Source organism: Tupaia chinensis, unplaced genomic scaffold, assembly GCF_000334495.1.
Source record: "Tupaia chinensis unplaced genomic scaffold, TupChi_1.0 Scaffold000197_1, whole genome shotgun sequence".
NCBI lineage: Eukaryota > Metazoa > Chordata > Mammalia > Scandentia > Tupaiidae > Tupaia > Tupaia belangeri.
In genome coordinates this window covers 192,101-208,571 of record NW_006159672.1, presented here as the reverse complement: position 1 = coordinate 208,571, position 16,471 = coordinate 192,101, and the positions used below count along the sequence as shown (strand labels likewise).

Sequence of the window (16,471 nt, the reverse complement as noted above, 5' to 3'; positions counted from 1 at the left end):
AAAACAAAACAATCCAGAACATTAAGTAGCTGAGGGCAGGAGGCAAAGAGAAGCCAATGGCTGCACCTGCCTTCATACCCTCTGCTGTTGCTCATAGCTGCCACAGAGCTCTTTACACTAGGTTAGGCCTGGCCACTTCCAACTCCGTGGTGTGGCCCAAGACCAGCAACATCAGCATCACTTGGGAACTGATTAGAAAATGAAACAACCTGTGGCCCCTTACACAGACTTACAAAATCAGAGTCCACATTTTAAAGAACTCCAGGGCATCTGTGTACACACCAAGGTTGGGAAAGTTTCCAGTCCAAAGCTCCTGATGTGTCAAGCTGACCATGGGCATCTGACTCAAGGCCCACATCTTCCCCAGCCCTTCTCCCACTACTGGTCTGAATGCCACTGATAGCCAAGGTGTATCTACATTGACATCTACTATGGGTTGAACTATGTCACTCGAAAGAATACATGCGATCAAGTCCTAACCTCTGGTGCCTTGATGGCTTTTTTAAAGCTACGCATCATGTGAACATTAAGTCATACAAGAGTAGAATGGGCCCCAAATTCAACATGACTGGTGTTGCTATAAGAACGGAACAGACAAAAACAGGCACATAGAGAGAACGCTATATAAAGAAGGAGGCAGAAAGTGGAGTAGTGCATCTACAAGCCATGGAATGCTGAGGACTACCAACAACCACCAGAATACTTGGAGAGAGTCATGGAACAGACTCTTACAGCATCAAGGAGGAACCAACCCTGATGACAGCTCAATTCAGACTTCTAGTCTTCAGAACTATAACGGAAGAAATGTCTGCTGTTTTAAGCTAACTTGTTTGTGGTATTCTGTTATCATGGTCCCAGGAGGCCAATATAACTTCTAAGCTTGGTTTTGTTCCCTCACCTCCTGGACTCAGGAACCTCCCCTCTCCCCTCTGTGGCAGCAGCACTCTCAAGTGTAGCCACTGCTGTTGTGGCTGGCTTCACCTGAGCTACCTGCTCTCAGTTGCCCAATACTGTATTTCAACAAGACTGTCCCTCACACAGACAACATGTCCTGGGATGTCTCCATCTAAACCACTGCATCCTTGTGCACAAGAATGATTAGTGACTTGCAAGGAAGTCTTGATTCCACCGATGGACATTTCTGGATCAATGAAAACACTCCACCTCTTTCCTCAAACTCAAAATAAAGATTGTGAAATAGTTTACTCTTTACTCCTATAAAATTTTCTTGCTCAAAATGCTCCCCAGTTTCTACTTGTGCATGCGCATGGTATGTATGTGCATATATCTGCACATGCAGTTTTGTTTTTATTTTGTTTTGTTCTTTTAGGTTTTTGCCATAGGGCGCCCACACTCACTGGAGAGAGACAGAGAGAGAGATGGTGAGAGGGACAGTGAGAAATCATCCACCAAGTGGGATGGTCATGGTGCAATCTCTTCTCCTCCATTCTCCTCCTGGGACTTGGGCCATGCACACACATGTAACCAGTGAGAAATTTAAGCCGCCAGGTCCAGGACTCAAACTGCAGTCAGCCATGCAGAAGTACAACAGCCCAATCACCACACCCCCTACTGGACACTGTTTTGTTTTCTTTATTCAAGACAAGGTCTTATGTTTTAATCTTCCTGCCTTGGCCCACCACACAGCTGGAATCACAGGTGCACACCACAGCACCGAGCTTTTTAGGGCAGGCCAGGATTCAAACACAGGTGTGCCATGTGGTGTCAGCCTACTGAGCAGCACCACCCAGCACAGGCTATTATGGGTGCATGCTCCCCAGGTTATTCAAGCTGCTTGCTAGTCTGTGATGTTTCCAATATTTCACTGGCTGGCTCTCTCTTGGCCCAGATCCATTTGGGCTCAGGAAGCTGAACTCAGATATGCTCTCTTCTCCTTACCTAGTTTGGCAAACAATCCCATAACAAGGGAAGCAAAGGTGTCATAGGCAGGTGGCTTCAGGGAGAGAGGAAATGGCTCCCACCATATAACACAACAGTGCAGCTCAGTAGTTCAACAGCATGAAGTGGGGCATGAAGCGGAATCACAGACGGAACCAGAGTTATACTGGAAAACTAAGTCCACATAGTCACATTAATCACAAATGGCCCAGAAAAAAGATGCACAGCTCCATTCTCTAGGAGGCGAGCAAACAGCCTTGACCATGACTTCAAAGAGTTTTAGAGCACTTGGAAATCTGGATGCCTCAGAGCAAACCAGATGGAACAAGGGTTATGCCATAAATGGAGAGGGTCAGTCAAGGTGGATTATTGTAGTGCCGTTTATGGAAATGAAAACTAGAAACCATCTAAGTACTCGAAGACAGAAAACTAGTAAATAAGTTATGACACTACAATGAAGTAATATGCAACCTTAAAAAACACATTCCTGGGACCAGCAGATGGCATAATGATTACGTCACTGTACTCCCATGTAGTTGACTTCACTTCAAGACCTGGCAGTTTAAAACTCAATGCCAGATAAATGCCCATGCATGTGCAAAATCCCATGAGGAGAATAGAAAAGAAGGGATTGTAGCATGGCCATTCCCCTGGGGTGGGGGGTGATTTTGCTTTCTGTCTCTCTGTCTCTCCAGCAAGTGCAAAAACCTTATATAGCAAAATCTCTCTTAAAAAAAATATTAAAATGTTCTTGAAAATCACTGAAGGATGTAGGGAACTACATATAGAAAAAAGTGAACATTGTAAAGGTGTGTGTGTATATATATATACATAGGAATATATACAATCTATACATAGGTATATCCATGGATATATTGTCTACATAAATAAATGTATATAGAATGATGCTAAATAATGAAAAGTATTTGATTATAAAGACAAAAATGCTAACAGTGTATTCTCTAGAAGTTGTAATGATAAATGATCCTTTTCTTAATTTAATTTTCTGTACTTCTACTCTTTGAACAGGTGCACATGTTAATTGTAAAAGTGAAGGCAAAACCGCAATACATATCTGCTTTCTTGAACACAACTGATAGGACTTCGTATCTTACTGGAAATCTTGAACACAGCATGTAAAGAAAAAGAGTCTGCATTGGGGCTGCTGTTACTACTAGTGAAGAATCAGGCACGTCAAACGTTATGGAACAAACTCTATCATTTCCACATTTGCCAGTAAATCATATTACATATGACCCGTACTGGCCATCATCTCTAATACAATCACACTATTTTTCCTGAGGACAATAAAAGTCTAAACTTACAAATTTCTGTGAAGCAGTTTAGACCTCCCCCACACCCCAGATTCTAGCTTATAAATATACACATGAAAAGGAACAAAAACTTATCACAAGGAAGAATCTGGGGCAAGACATAAGTAAATTAGTACAATTAATTTTAGGGCAAGATATTATTTTAAGGACATTAAACCTCTATCAAGTACCATTGACAGGGCAAAATACACCCATCAACTGTACTCAGAGTTTACAGAAAGATGTTTTCCTACACAATTCCTTTCTAAGAAGGCCAGATGGAAATGACACCATGAGATGGTTAGAATGGGAAGAGACAGGGAAGCATGCTCCCTAGGGACAGTCCCCAGGAGGAAGACAAATCCTCCAGCATATGTGTGCTAATCTCAGCTTGGGGGGTCCTCAAATTCAATTAATCTCCACCCCAGTCCAATCCACATGCAAGTAGAAAGATACCCAAGCATCAGGGGCCTGGGGCTCTACAGTCAATGAAAGAAACACAGAAAACTAATATTTTCATCATAAGCTGAATAGGAGAGCCAGAGGAAGAGCCCTAAAGAATGGCAAAAAGACAGTGTTTTTTAAATATGGGTTGAGATCCATTAGCAGCTCATGAAATAAATTTAATGTCTGTCAACCAGCAATTTTTTAGTGAAATACATGAGTCTACAATAGACTAAAGGAGGCTAAGATAGAACAGATAGTGCCAGAATGTATCACATAGAATAAGGCTAAAAAATTTTCCTAAACCATTTCTCAGTTTCATACACATGACACACCTCTTTGCCTTCATACATGCACACACACACACACACACACACAGACTCCATTTCTTACCCTACTGTGGATCATAGTGTAAGTTTCTTTCTAAAGAGAAGTCTAGGATCCTCAACTCCAGATAAAACAAGAGACTATGCCTAGGTCATGTGTACAGCGGTCTTTTCAGGGTCATCCCAGAGAAAAAGTAGTGATATTTGTGGAACTGTGTGAAACTGTCAATGCTTCTGACAACTCAGACTGCAAAGCCCTGAATGCCCCAGTCTAGCATTGCAAAAGTGGACAGAAAGCAGACCATCTGCTGCCGACATAGCAAGACCATCACCAAGACCTCTTGTTCCATGAACCCTTCACAATCAACCCTTTGTAACTTTCTTTACTCCTTCTCCTTCAGATTCTCTCAATTTTTGTGGCATATTATCAAAGGGGTTTTTTTTTTGTTTTTTTGTTTTGTTTTTTTTTTTTTGCTAATTGCTTTATGCATGTACATAGAATATATCCTCTTAGATGGAAAGCTCCACAGGAAATGATGTCTACATCTTTTGAGCCCAAAGCATCCAGAACAGAGCTGTTGTCCACAGATGTGGATGAGAGCTAAGGCTGTATTTTCAAACATCATAGAATAGTTGGGTGCTTAACAATACTCCCTCTAGAGAAGCTGAATGGAGATGAGTGAGTGCAGCTCTGAACTTGAACATTCTTCCCTGAAACCATCAGTCTGACACATCCTAGCTGTGTGGCTTTGGGCAGATTAATTAATGTCTCTATGTGTTAGCGCTCAGATGAAAACAATAATAGTACCTATTTATTAAAGTTATTGTAAGGACCAAAGAAGTTAATATATAGCACTTAAAATAATAGGTGATCAATAAGTACCAGGTACTGTTACTCTAGCACTTGAAGTTCATGCTAATTTCTATCAACCAATGGATTGAGAAAGTTACCCCTCAGGAGGCTTCCAAGCTTTCAGATGTTCAGTGTTCTCTGGGGAAGGCAATCTATGCATGTCTCTAAGAGGTAAGAGGCAAAGAGAGCTGGTCTCCTGTGAAGGTGGACTGTGAAGATGTCTAAACTGCAGATACCAGACCTTTATGCATTTTTCCAGGCAAATGGAGAACACCACATTTTTCTGAGAAAAAGCAAGTCACTGGCAGATGTGAATTTTAGGAAAACATCAAAAATAGATGTCAGATAACAAAAAAGGGCAGGTAAGCATAAGGGAGTAGGGAACAGTTAAGAGATTTTTTGCCATAATTTCAGCAAGAGGAAATAAGGACCTGAACCAGCACAGTATTCTTGACATCACTGCCAAGGAGAGCAAAAGGAAGAGAAGGCGATGGAAGGAAGTCTCAAGCTGGCTGGGGTGCGGTGGGTAGAGAATAGAATCAGGGGCAGTAGCAATTGCCACAAGCTGGCGACTGGTACAAGCTGCTGGCAAAGAAGGAGCTACCAAGCATATGTTGAAGTTTCAGAATGCCTATGCCTGGTAGAAGGTGAAGGTGAAAGAGCAACCTAAAATGAGGATGGAAGGTCTAAGACTGAGAAGAAAATAGGATTGAGCAGGACCCCAGAGGAAGAGGTAGGTGGTCAGCTGTGGTTATGGGGTTGGCAGTAAAAAATGAAGAGGAGGTGCTATGGAAATCCCAGAAGTACTTTGCAGTGCAGTAGAGAGAGAAGCAGCACCCCAGTAAAGTGGGCAAGTGGGTACGGTAGGGGATCAGGTTGGAGTCACAGCAGCTATTAGATGTACATTCTAAGGTAAATTCAACAAGGAATTAAAAAAAGAATTTGGCACCAGCAGTTTGTATAATGGCTATGTCACTGGACTTCCATGTAGTTGACCACGGTTCAGGACCCAGACCCGGTGGCTTAAACTCACACTGGGCACGTATGCAATGCATGCCAAGATCCCGAGAGAAGAATGGAGGAGAAGGATTGCAGTGTGGTCATCCCCCGTGGGGGGTGATTTCTCGCTTTCTATCTCTCTGTCTCTCTCTGTCTTTCTGGCGAGCACATGCGCCCTATAGCCAAAACCTCTCAAAAAAGAATTTGAGCAAAACAGGAAAGTGCTAAAGAAAATTGTAAGGGGAGTCCTCAAATAATTAACATATGATTACCAAATGACCCAGCTATTCTATTGGGTTGTCCAGAAAGTCATGAGGCATTTTTCCAGTGACCTAATACTTCTGGGTATGTAACTCGAAGAAGTGAAAGCAGGGTCTTCAAGAGATATTTGACTATCCATGTTGATAGCATTATCTCAAGAGCCAAAATGCAGAAGCAATCCAAGTGCTCACTGACAGAGGTGGAGAAAAACAAAAACAAAATGTGGTATACACACAGAGTAGAAGAATATTCAGCCTTAAAAAGGAAGGAAAATTTAATACATGCTACAATATGGGTGATCTTTGAGGTGATCCCCATGCTAACTAAAATAAACTAATCACAAAATGACAAATATTATATGATTCTACTTAAAGAAGGTTTCTACAATAGTCAAATTCATAAACACAGAAGGTAGGATGGTGGCTGCCAAAAGCCATGGGAGAGGAAGGAAAAGGAACTTACTTTATTTTTTTCTTTTTTACTTTTGATTTTAGTAAAATTTTACTTTAGATTCTAGTTGCCATAGGGTACATGAGCTCACTAAAGAGATAGAAAGGCAAAGCAAATAATCACCCCCAGAAGGGATAGTCACACCATAATCCCTTCTCCTTCATTCTCTCAGGATTTGGGGCACACCCGCACATGCACCTGATGTGTTTTTCAGGTGTTGGGTCAGGGACTCAACCCGTGTAGGATCCATCACCTTTACCACCACATGCCCTGACTAGCCCCTGAAACTTATCCTTTAATGGGTACAGTTTCAGGTGAGAAGATGGAAAAAACCTTCAAAGATAAATGGTTGCTATTCTACCCATTGTACTACTAATAACAGAAATATCTGGCTCTGAGTGGTTTATGAGGACAGAGGTTTATTTAGCTCACATTTGCAGGTCAAAGTTTAGAAGCTGCATGTAGGAAGGGCTTCTTCCTCAGGTCAGGGCAAAGAGCAGCACAGACCATCACAGAGAAATGAGAGGGGCAGAGTTGGCAGGTCTGTGTCTGTCTCTGTGTGTTTGTCTCTGTCTTCTTATAGCCCTACCAAGATTTACTCATGGGGGCCTCATCCTAATGACTTTAAACCTAATATCCTCCCCAAGACCCTAACTTACCATACCATATTCATATTAAATTTCTATCACCTGAATTCTGTACAATGGTAATCTTAAGCACATGAATTCAAACTATAGGAGCAGTGATGGTTACACACAATGTGAATGTACTTGATGCCACTAAACCGTACACTTATTATGATAGCAAAACTCCTGCTGTCTTGCCACAGTATTTTTTCAAGAGTTTGACTGCATCCCTGAGGCTGAGGGGTTGTGACCTGAGGAAAGTAAAGTGGCACATAGATGAGTCTATCTCTAGAAACACTGAGGGCAGGAGCCTAGGAAGCGGAGATGACCTGGGGCAGCTGCCTGCAGAGAGGAACAGAGCAGGCAATGTCCACACATTTGCTGGTGTTTCCTCTCCCACATGGACAGCTGCCCAAACGTTGTCCCGCTTCTGTTTTCTCACTTACGTTAACCTTGGTAAAAATCTGTCACTAAATCAAAATGATACTACTGAAAACTGTAGTTTGAGGTCATATTTATGCTGCAGTAAATTATCAGCTGAAATTCCTTTTGCTCTCCCTTCACTGAGGCATAAAATCCCACAACTAATTCTAACCTAAGAGAGAAATAGTGCATTCGGTTCTGCGTGACTACAGGTACAGAACTCTGTCAGGTCACCTAAAATAAAGTCACTGAGGAACAAGGGCACACTGCCTCCAGGTCACAAATGAGGGTGAGTAGATGATGCTAAAAACCAAAACAGCCAACAAGTAAATGTTCCCCTTTGGGAAACATCCAAACCCTGAAGAACGATCCAATCTGAAAAAGGCTTTCTCTGTATAAAACAATTCGCAATTGTGTCTCCATTCCAACACAACAAAACTCAGTTGAAACAGCATAAAGATCAGGGTTTTATGATGGAAATTCTTAAATCCCTGATGCCTAGAAAGAAACTATCAAGAAATAACATGCTACCAAATTATCAGCAAAGGGGGCAACATGTCAAATAAATCCCCATGTATGTTCTACATGAGATCACGTAAACTTTGTGTGAAGGCATAAATATCACTGAGCTCACTTGTGCGTCCTATAATAAAACAACCGCTATAAGAAGGTGTTCCAGGGTTCCCATCACTAAATGACTTAATTTGGAAGGAAGTAGGCAGGTACAAGTCAAGCTCCATCAAATAGGGTAATGTAAAATATACTGAGCCATCTAAAATTACTACTGGGATTAAAACTGCTGTAATTTTATCTATTCTTATACTACATGCACCCGCTTTTCTAAAATACCACTGGATTCAGTAGTAAACATACCAAACAAAGTGCTAATTTTAACCTTGGGACAATAAGGCAGCTTTAGGCTATATCTAGTTGCCAAAATAATTAACCTAACACTTTAATATGTGCACCAGAAAGCATTCTTTATAGATCACTGATTTTTATAACAAATTCATGTAAAGATCAAGAAATTATAGTGAAGGATCCAATGACTCTTCGACAGTTGCACTCCCTCAGAGATGAAAGGCAAACTGTGACTTTATTCATGTTTAGTTACACTAGTTCCCTTGGTCACAGCCACCATGAGACTCATCTGAACACACATATGTCTTTGTTCCGAAATGTACAGAAAAGCTTTAAAGCTGAGAAATGACTTACCCAAAACATTTTTAAGACAATAGTCATAAAAATGTTTTCTGAAATTATACATTAAAAAAACATTAAAAGAGGAAAGTAAGAATAGAAGCAGTTGCAATGAGCAGTCAAGTGAAAGCAGCAAGTTAATCATTTGGAAGATTCTTGTTCTTTGAAGGAATTAGCACAGGCAACAAACTGCAAATTGCACAGCTCCTTCTGTAATAAGTCAGTCCCATAAAAACTGCCATAAACAGGATACCCAAGTGTCTGGGGCTCCTGGGGCTGTTTCACACCCCCACCATGCCCCCACCATGCCCTGCCTCCCAGGAACCTCCACACCAGTCGGTGTCCCGAAGAACGCACAAGTCTCGTGTGAGTGGAATGCATCTCTCTTGCAAACGACAGCAGGGCGAGCATGGATCGTCAAATGTGGGGAGCAGGCCAACAGGAATGCTGGCTCCCTCACTCTTCTACGAAGGCAAAGATTTGCCGAAAGACAAAGATATACCATTTCTGGGCCAAAACCTGAGTTTCAATTAATGCCTGGGCTACCATCAACCCCAGTCTCCCACATCATCTCAGATACAGAGGTACCCAAAGAAATTAGATAGGGACCAGCAGTTAGCATAATGGCTATGTCACTGGACTCCCATGTAGTCAACCGCGGTTTGAGTCCCGGACCTGGTGGCTTCAACTCACGCCAGGCACGTGTGTGTGCATGCCTAAGATCCTGAGAGGAGAATGGAGGAGAAGGGATTGCAGCGTAGCCATCCCCCCTGGGGATGATTTCTCGCTTTCTGTCTCTCTGGTGAGCTCACGCACCCTATGGCAAAAACCTCTCCAAAAAAAAAAGAAAGAAAGAAATTAGATATAAAACACAATTCTCATCAATCTCCCCATATTTAAATAAGTAAATGTGAAACTTCTCTTTGCCGAGGAACAAAGACATGAACATTTAAGGTATTTAAGACTATCTAGGGAAGAAGAATAAAGAATTTTATTGCCTATGGAGCATGATGACACATATAAAAGAGACTCCTGGGCCTTCCACTCATGCAGACCTTGCAGAGGGTATCTAGGCCCCTCCTCTCAGCTATATGTGAAGCCCATCATCAGCAAATCTGTCTGGACCATGGTTGGCACCTACCTTCACTTTGACCGTCTGGTCCGACACGCTGCTCATCATGTCATTGATGGATCGGAACAGCTGCAGCAAAGACTCCACAAAGTCAGCCTCTCCTTTGTTCTCATACAGTCTGCAAGGAAACACATAAAACTCTGGTGGCCTGGCAGGAAACATCACCATTTTGTGATCCTACATCTATAGCTATTAAGGGAGTTGCCTGGGTGACAAGTTAGAATATTGAGGCAATTCTTTTAACATCCATGAAACATGGAAGGCAATTTGACAGGTTAATCTAGATCACTCAATAATGGACACATGCCTCCTCTTTAAAAAAGCTGATTTCTAATGATATCATTTGCCACTTTTTGTGTTGTAATACTATATTTTTCAAATCTGAAAAACACAGAAAACATTGGGGTGTCAGAAAAGTCATGATGCATTTTTGTACACAAAACAGAAAAAAAAGCCATGACTTTTCCAACAACCCAATATATAGAAAGGTGAGTGACAAAGAAGGGCAGGAAAAGAAAGAAAGATAAGAAAAATCAGCTTTAATCCTACCCACATAATGGCTATGTCACTGGACTCCCATGTAGTCAACCGCGGTTTGAGTCCCGGACCTGGTGGCTTCAACTCACGCCAGGCACGTGTGTGTGCATGCCTAAGATCCTGAGAGGAGAATGGAGGAGAAGGGATTGCAGCGTAGCCATCCCCCCTGGGGATGATTTCTCGCTTTCTGTCTCTCTGGTGAGCTCACGCACCCTATGGCAAAAACCTCTCCAAAAAAAAAAGAAAGAAAGAAATTAGATATAAAACACAATTCTCATCAATCTCCCCATATTTAAATAAGTAAATGTGAAACTTCTCTTTGCCGAGGAACAAAGACATGAACATTTAAGGTATTTAAGACTATCTAGGGAAGAAGAATAAAGAATTTTATTGCCTATGGAGCATGATGACACATATAAAAGAGACTCCTGGGCCTTCCACTCATGCAGACCTTGCAGAGGGTATCTAGGCCCCTCCTCTCAGCTATATGTGAAGCCCATCATCAGCAAATCTGTCTGGACCATGGTTGGCACCTACCTTCACTTTGACCGTCTGGTCCGACACGCTGCTCATCATGTCATTGATGGATCGGAACAGCTGCAGCAAAGACTCCACAAAGTCAGCCTCTCCTTTGTTCTCATACAGTCTGCAAGGAAACACATAAAACTCTGGTGGCCTGGCAGGAAACATCACCATTTTGTGATCCTACATCTATAGCTATTAAGGGAGTTGCCTGGGTGACAAGTTAGAATATTGAGGCAATTCTTTTAACATCCATGAAACATGGAAGGCAATTTGACAGGTTAATCTAGATCACTCAATAATGGACACATGCCTCCTCTTTAAAAAAGCTGATTTCTAATGATATCATTTGCCACTTTTTGTGTTGTAATACTATATTTTCAAATCTGGAAAACACAGAAAACATTGGGGTGTCAGAAAAGTCATGATGCATTTTTGTACACAAAACAGAAAAAAAAGCCATGACTTTTCCAACAACCCAATATATAGAAAGGTGAGTGACAAAGAAGGGCAGGAAAAGAAAGAAAGATAAGAAAAATCAGCTTTAATCCTACCCACAGAAATTACACTATTAATATTTTGGTGTGTTTTCTGCCAGTGTTTCTAAATCCATAATGTCTCATAATTGATGATCATGAAGAGATTTAATTGCTGAAATTTAACATGATCTTATAACCATTTGGAAATGGCACTATAATAAATAGTAAATTCAAAATTGTTTATTTCAGAGTAATGAAACTATACAAATTCATTCATAATAGAAGTAGTGGTTATTGATAATTTTTCAAGAGGTGTAGCATATTCAGTAAGTGCATAATAAAATTATACATTGGTTACATGTATGCTAATATAGGTTGCTAATTATAAATAAGTTTCATCTATAAATTATTTATTAGCAGTTACTTGAAGTTGCTATGTTACTAAAAAGCAATGCATTTGCATTTTAAAATGCTGTAATTCAGATGCTTTATTAATATAGACCAGTATTTTGCCTAATTAAAAATAAAACATACCTGAAAATTTGTATACAATAGGAAATTTTGTAAATGAAGTGATAATTACTCTAGGGATAATTATATATTTAAATAAGTTCAGTGGTGAAGCAAAAAATTCTGTATAAAATGGAAAATAACAACCTACTGTACATATTTTGTAAATAAGGGTTTTCAAATAGGACTGTGCTTAAATGGCATACCAAACAATTAAAAGTATGGAGCCACACATTTCTGCCTACAGGTGGCATAGAGAATATTTAGCAGACTGGTACAAACATGGGGAGATTTCGAACATGTAACCATTTTCTCCCCTCAAGAAATTTGCCAATTCCTGGAGCTGTATGAGGTAGGAGACTAAAAATTCAAACTGAAAACCTCTATAAAGCAGAGTAGAGAGTCAGTGGGTGGCACAGTGGTTAAGGCAACTGGATCCTACATGGTCAACTGCATAGCTTGAGTTCCAGACCCAGCAGTTTGAAAACATGCTGGTTACATATGCATGAGTGACTAAACTCTTGAGACTACAAGAAAATGCAGAGTGGCCATCCCTCTGAGGGGAGAGGGGTGTGCTTTCTCACTCCTTCCTTCTCCTGTAACTGTCTCTCTCTAGTGAGCTCACACACACTATAGAAAAATTTAAATAAATAAATGAATAAATGAGTGGAAAGTTTATGTCTGCAGGGAAAATAACTATAGTTTGGAAAACACCAGGAAAAGGGGCCCCAGAAAGCACAGCAGAATCTCAGGTGAAACCCTGGAGAACCAGAGGCAAATTAATTGTACACTGAGGTTTACCAAGACTGCACAGCAGTCTTGACTAGGTATAGTCTCTGGTTAGACTACGGGAATAAGCCCCGCTTTCTCTATCTAGAAGAGGGCAGGATCAGTCATCTCTGGAAGATGATCCTATCATCTGGAGCCTCCATGGTTTTACATATGCAAGTCCTGCCTCGAAATAAAAATTACCAAACTCAGTAAAAGAGCTGATAAATGACCAAGTTAAAGAGGAAAAGAAAATAGAAATGAACCCCAAAGTGACTGAGATATTGCAGTTAGTTAACAAGAACACCAAAATAACTAAAATTATTTTATTTTACAACAGAGAAAACAGAAAGATGGAAATATGAAAAATAGAAAAATGAGGAAAATAAAAGATAAGATGGAGCAGTTTAGTATAAAAATAAATCTATGAAAAAGAACCAAATGGAAATTCTAAACTAAAAATTATAATCTAAACTAAGAATTCATTACATGGTTGACTACAGAGTAGACATAGCAAGAGACAATGACAGACAATCCACAGGAAAAAACTTAAAAAGAGGAAAAGAGAAGGAAAATACATTAAAGAATATTAGAACGATGCAGGCACAATGAAGAGAACATGTCACTGAAGTGCCAGAATAAAAGAAGAATGAAGCCAGCCAGTGACTCAGCTCTTGAGATACTAGACGCACATGCAAATGCCCCAGGGTTCCATCCGACGGCTTCCTTGTACACACCAGGTCCACACACACATGCCTGCGATTCAGACTGGCTGAGGCTGGGGTAGATACTGACATGTGGACCAGTACTGGGTTCCCATCCTTCCCTTCTCTCTCTCTAAATATAAATCCCTCTCTCAGAAGAAGTAAATGAATAAACATAAAAAGGAGAGAGAGAATTCAACCAAATGCAATATTAGAATAATTATAAAATTTCCAATGACTAATAAAAAAAAACAATGCAGGATAAATAAAGCACAGCATTCCTATGTAATCTATAGTAAGACTGCTAATGACCATAGAGACAAACTGTGAAAGCACTTATAAGGGAAAAAAAGACACTACTGGATCTTCAAAGATGTAACCGTAAGTATGAAAGCTAAGTTCTCACCACAATGATAGGAACCAAAAGAGAATAGAATAAAATCTGGAGGAAAAAAATAACTACCAATGTAGAATGCTATATTAAATGAAAATACATTTCAACTACAAAGGTGAAATAAAACATTTTTATAAAAACAAAATCTGTAGCTGACCTAGACTAAAAAAATTAATTTACAGGGAGTTCTTGAAACAGAAAGAAAATGATCCCAAAGGAAAACATACAGTTGAAGGAAAAATTTTTTAAATTATAAATATAAAACATATTGGCTGAATATTGACTATACAAAATAATAGTAAAGTCTGTGGAGTTTAAAATATATATGAAATTGAAATGCCTGGTCACAGTATTACAAAAGAGTAGAAGGAATATATTTAATGTGTTCTAGTTTTCTAGCCATATCTAGTTTAATCAGGGGGAAAAAAATAAGTTAAATTATTTTACAGCAAATCCAACATGCAAATTACTATCTTTAGGATAATCATTAAAAGAACAGTTTAAAAAATGCTTAGCTAACATGTTAAGATAAGCAGAAAAATGGATAACAAAAAGCAAAAGGAAGCAAAAAAAAAAAAAAAGGAAAAAAAAAGTAGGGGGAATATACTCCAGAAGGGTTAAAAAAACGATGGAAAGATAGTAGCTATAAGCTCAATATATTACTCAGTTATATGTAAATAGATGAAATTCTCAATTAAAAGGATTATTAGACTGGAGTAAATAAAAGCATAACTAAATGCTGTTTGTAAAAAACACTCTTTAAATATAAAGCCAAGGAAGGTTGAAAAAAAAGAATGGAAAAAGATCATCTGTGCAATCACTAACCAAAAGATAAAGCTAATTTTTTTATAATGATCAAAAAATAAATCCACACGAAGGATACCACCATTATAAATCTGTATGTCCCCAATAATACAGCTTAAAAACCTATAAAGCATAATTAATGAGTCTTTATTATCTTTAGAATTCTACCAAACATCTCTCAAATATGAATATTTAATAATCAGTTTCTCTGCTGCCAGTCCTACATGTTTAGAACATACAAATGGTTAGCTTTTTACAGTGATCTCTTTGAAGCATCATTTTGTAGTGAAAGATCACTGGGGAAAGCTCTAGAATCTCACCTGTGGGTTTTATCAAACAAACTAGGAATAGTCATTGATAGATGCACTTTGAGGTAGATAAAGGGCTGGTAAGAATGAATTCAGAGACTGATAAATATAAACTAATAAATAAATAGGTTGATAAAACATACTCATTCATTATTCTACTTAAATAAGTATTCATTAGCAAGGAATGTCAGGCTCTTTGTCTATTACCTATATTCCATTTTGTGACCCAGAGAATGATAACAAAAAGCCTGATGCACAACTTATTCATGATCAATAACTAATTATTCACAAAGCTAACACCAAATGACAGGCAAAAACTCTACAAAGCACAGGGAAAACAGAAGAGGAGGTAAGCAGTAACAAGATTTAGTACTGTGATTCAGAAGGTCTTCTGTAAGATGTGCCTGTTTTCTGGCTTTCTAGTTAATGTGATCCGCCCACACAGAAAACACAGACAAACAAAAACTAGCACAGAAGTGCCCTTGGCTGTCAGGAATCTTTCAGTGGGTTCCCCACGAACCAAATGTCTTTGGGCCAGAGCTTTTAAACTATTCTCGTTTCCAAACTAAATGAGCTTTCTAAACAAAACAAAAATTATGGAATTAAATAGCAAGAAAGATAGTGAAGTAACTATGATAACCTTCAGTAAAGTTCTGCCTCTTTGTTCTTTGGAAAATAATTACTGTTAATTATCTCCAAAGTTTTGCCTCTTTGTTCTTTGGAAAATAATGACTGTTAATTATCCTAAAATTTAACAAAGCTACCTGTATTATATGAAAACACAGCAGACCATTCTGAAAGAAAAAGAAAATAAAAAATCTCAGAAGTTTATTCCAACTGCAAAAAGAAAAAACACACTTGTCAATTCCAGCTGTGAGCACAATTGTTTTTCTCCCACGGTAATAAATGTGTTGCAGGTAAGAAAATGAGAGTCCTAGTTTGTTTTCTTCCCTACCTCTGAAAAGTCCACAAAGGAGACCTGCTTAGAGTTGGTTATGGATCAAACATTCTAGACATCTGTGTGAGACACAGAACTACTTTCTTTTTAAATAGACCATACAAAAGAGGACTTTTAGATTTCCTCTAGAATTTAGGTTTCTGCTATCACATATGAATAAGTAATAACTGAAATGTAATGGTGGGACAAAGGGGAGTTAGGATGAGAAGGATATCAAGGGAAGAGGTTTAAGACTAGCTCTACTGTCTATATGACTTTATAGTCTGAGTTTTTCTTACCACAGAATCTATAAGATACTAAAACATGCTCTCAACAGTGCAGATGATAGCTTTAAATTTAAAAAGTATTTCCATACAATGTGTTACAACTGCATTCTATGTTTCCAAAGGAATATTACAACCTCTTCTCTCCCAAGAATCTTAGTAGGCAGCCAAGATCTACATTTAGGAAATATTTGGAAAAATAATAATAATAAGGTTAACAAACTATTAAAGTCTGGAATCACGGCTCAAAAGCTCTGGAATTTCTGGAAGAAGGAATGGACAAAAAAGGGAGGGAAAG

At 39.2% G+C, this 16,471-nt stretch overlaps 1 protein-coding gene across 1 annotated transcript in view; it reads right to left on the bottom strand.

The window, feature by feature from the left end:
* Window positions 1-16,471, bottom strand: part of DOCK1 (dedicator of cytokinesis 1) — a 597,377-nt gene that overhangs the window by 453,042 nt on the left and 127,864 nt on the right. Inside the window, exon 32 of the mRNA XM_014587219.2 lies at window positions 11,001-11,109. Within this exon, the coding sequence (XP_014442705.1) occupies window positions 11,001-11,109 (109 nt within the window). The remainder of the gene's footprint in view (window positions 1-11,000; window positions 11,110-16,471) is intronic.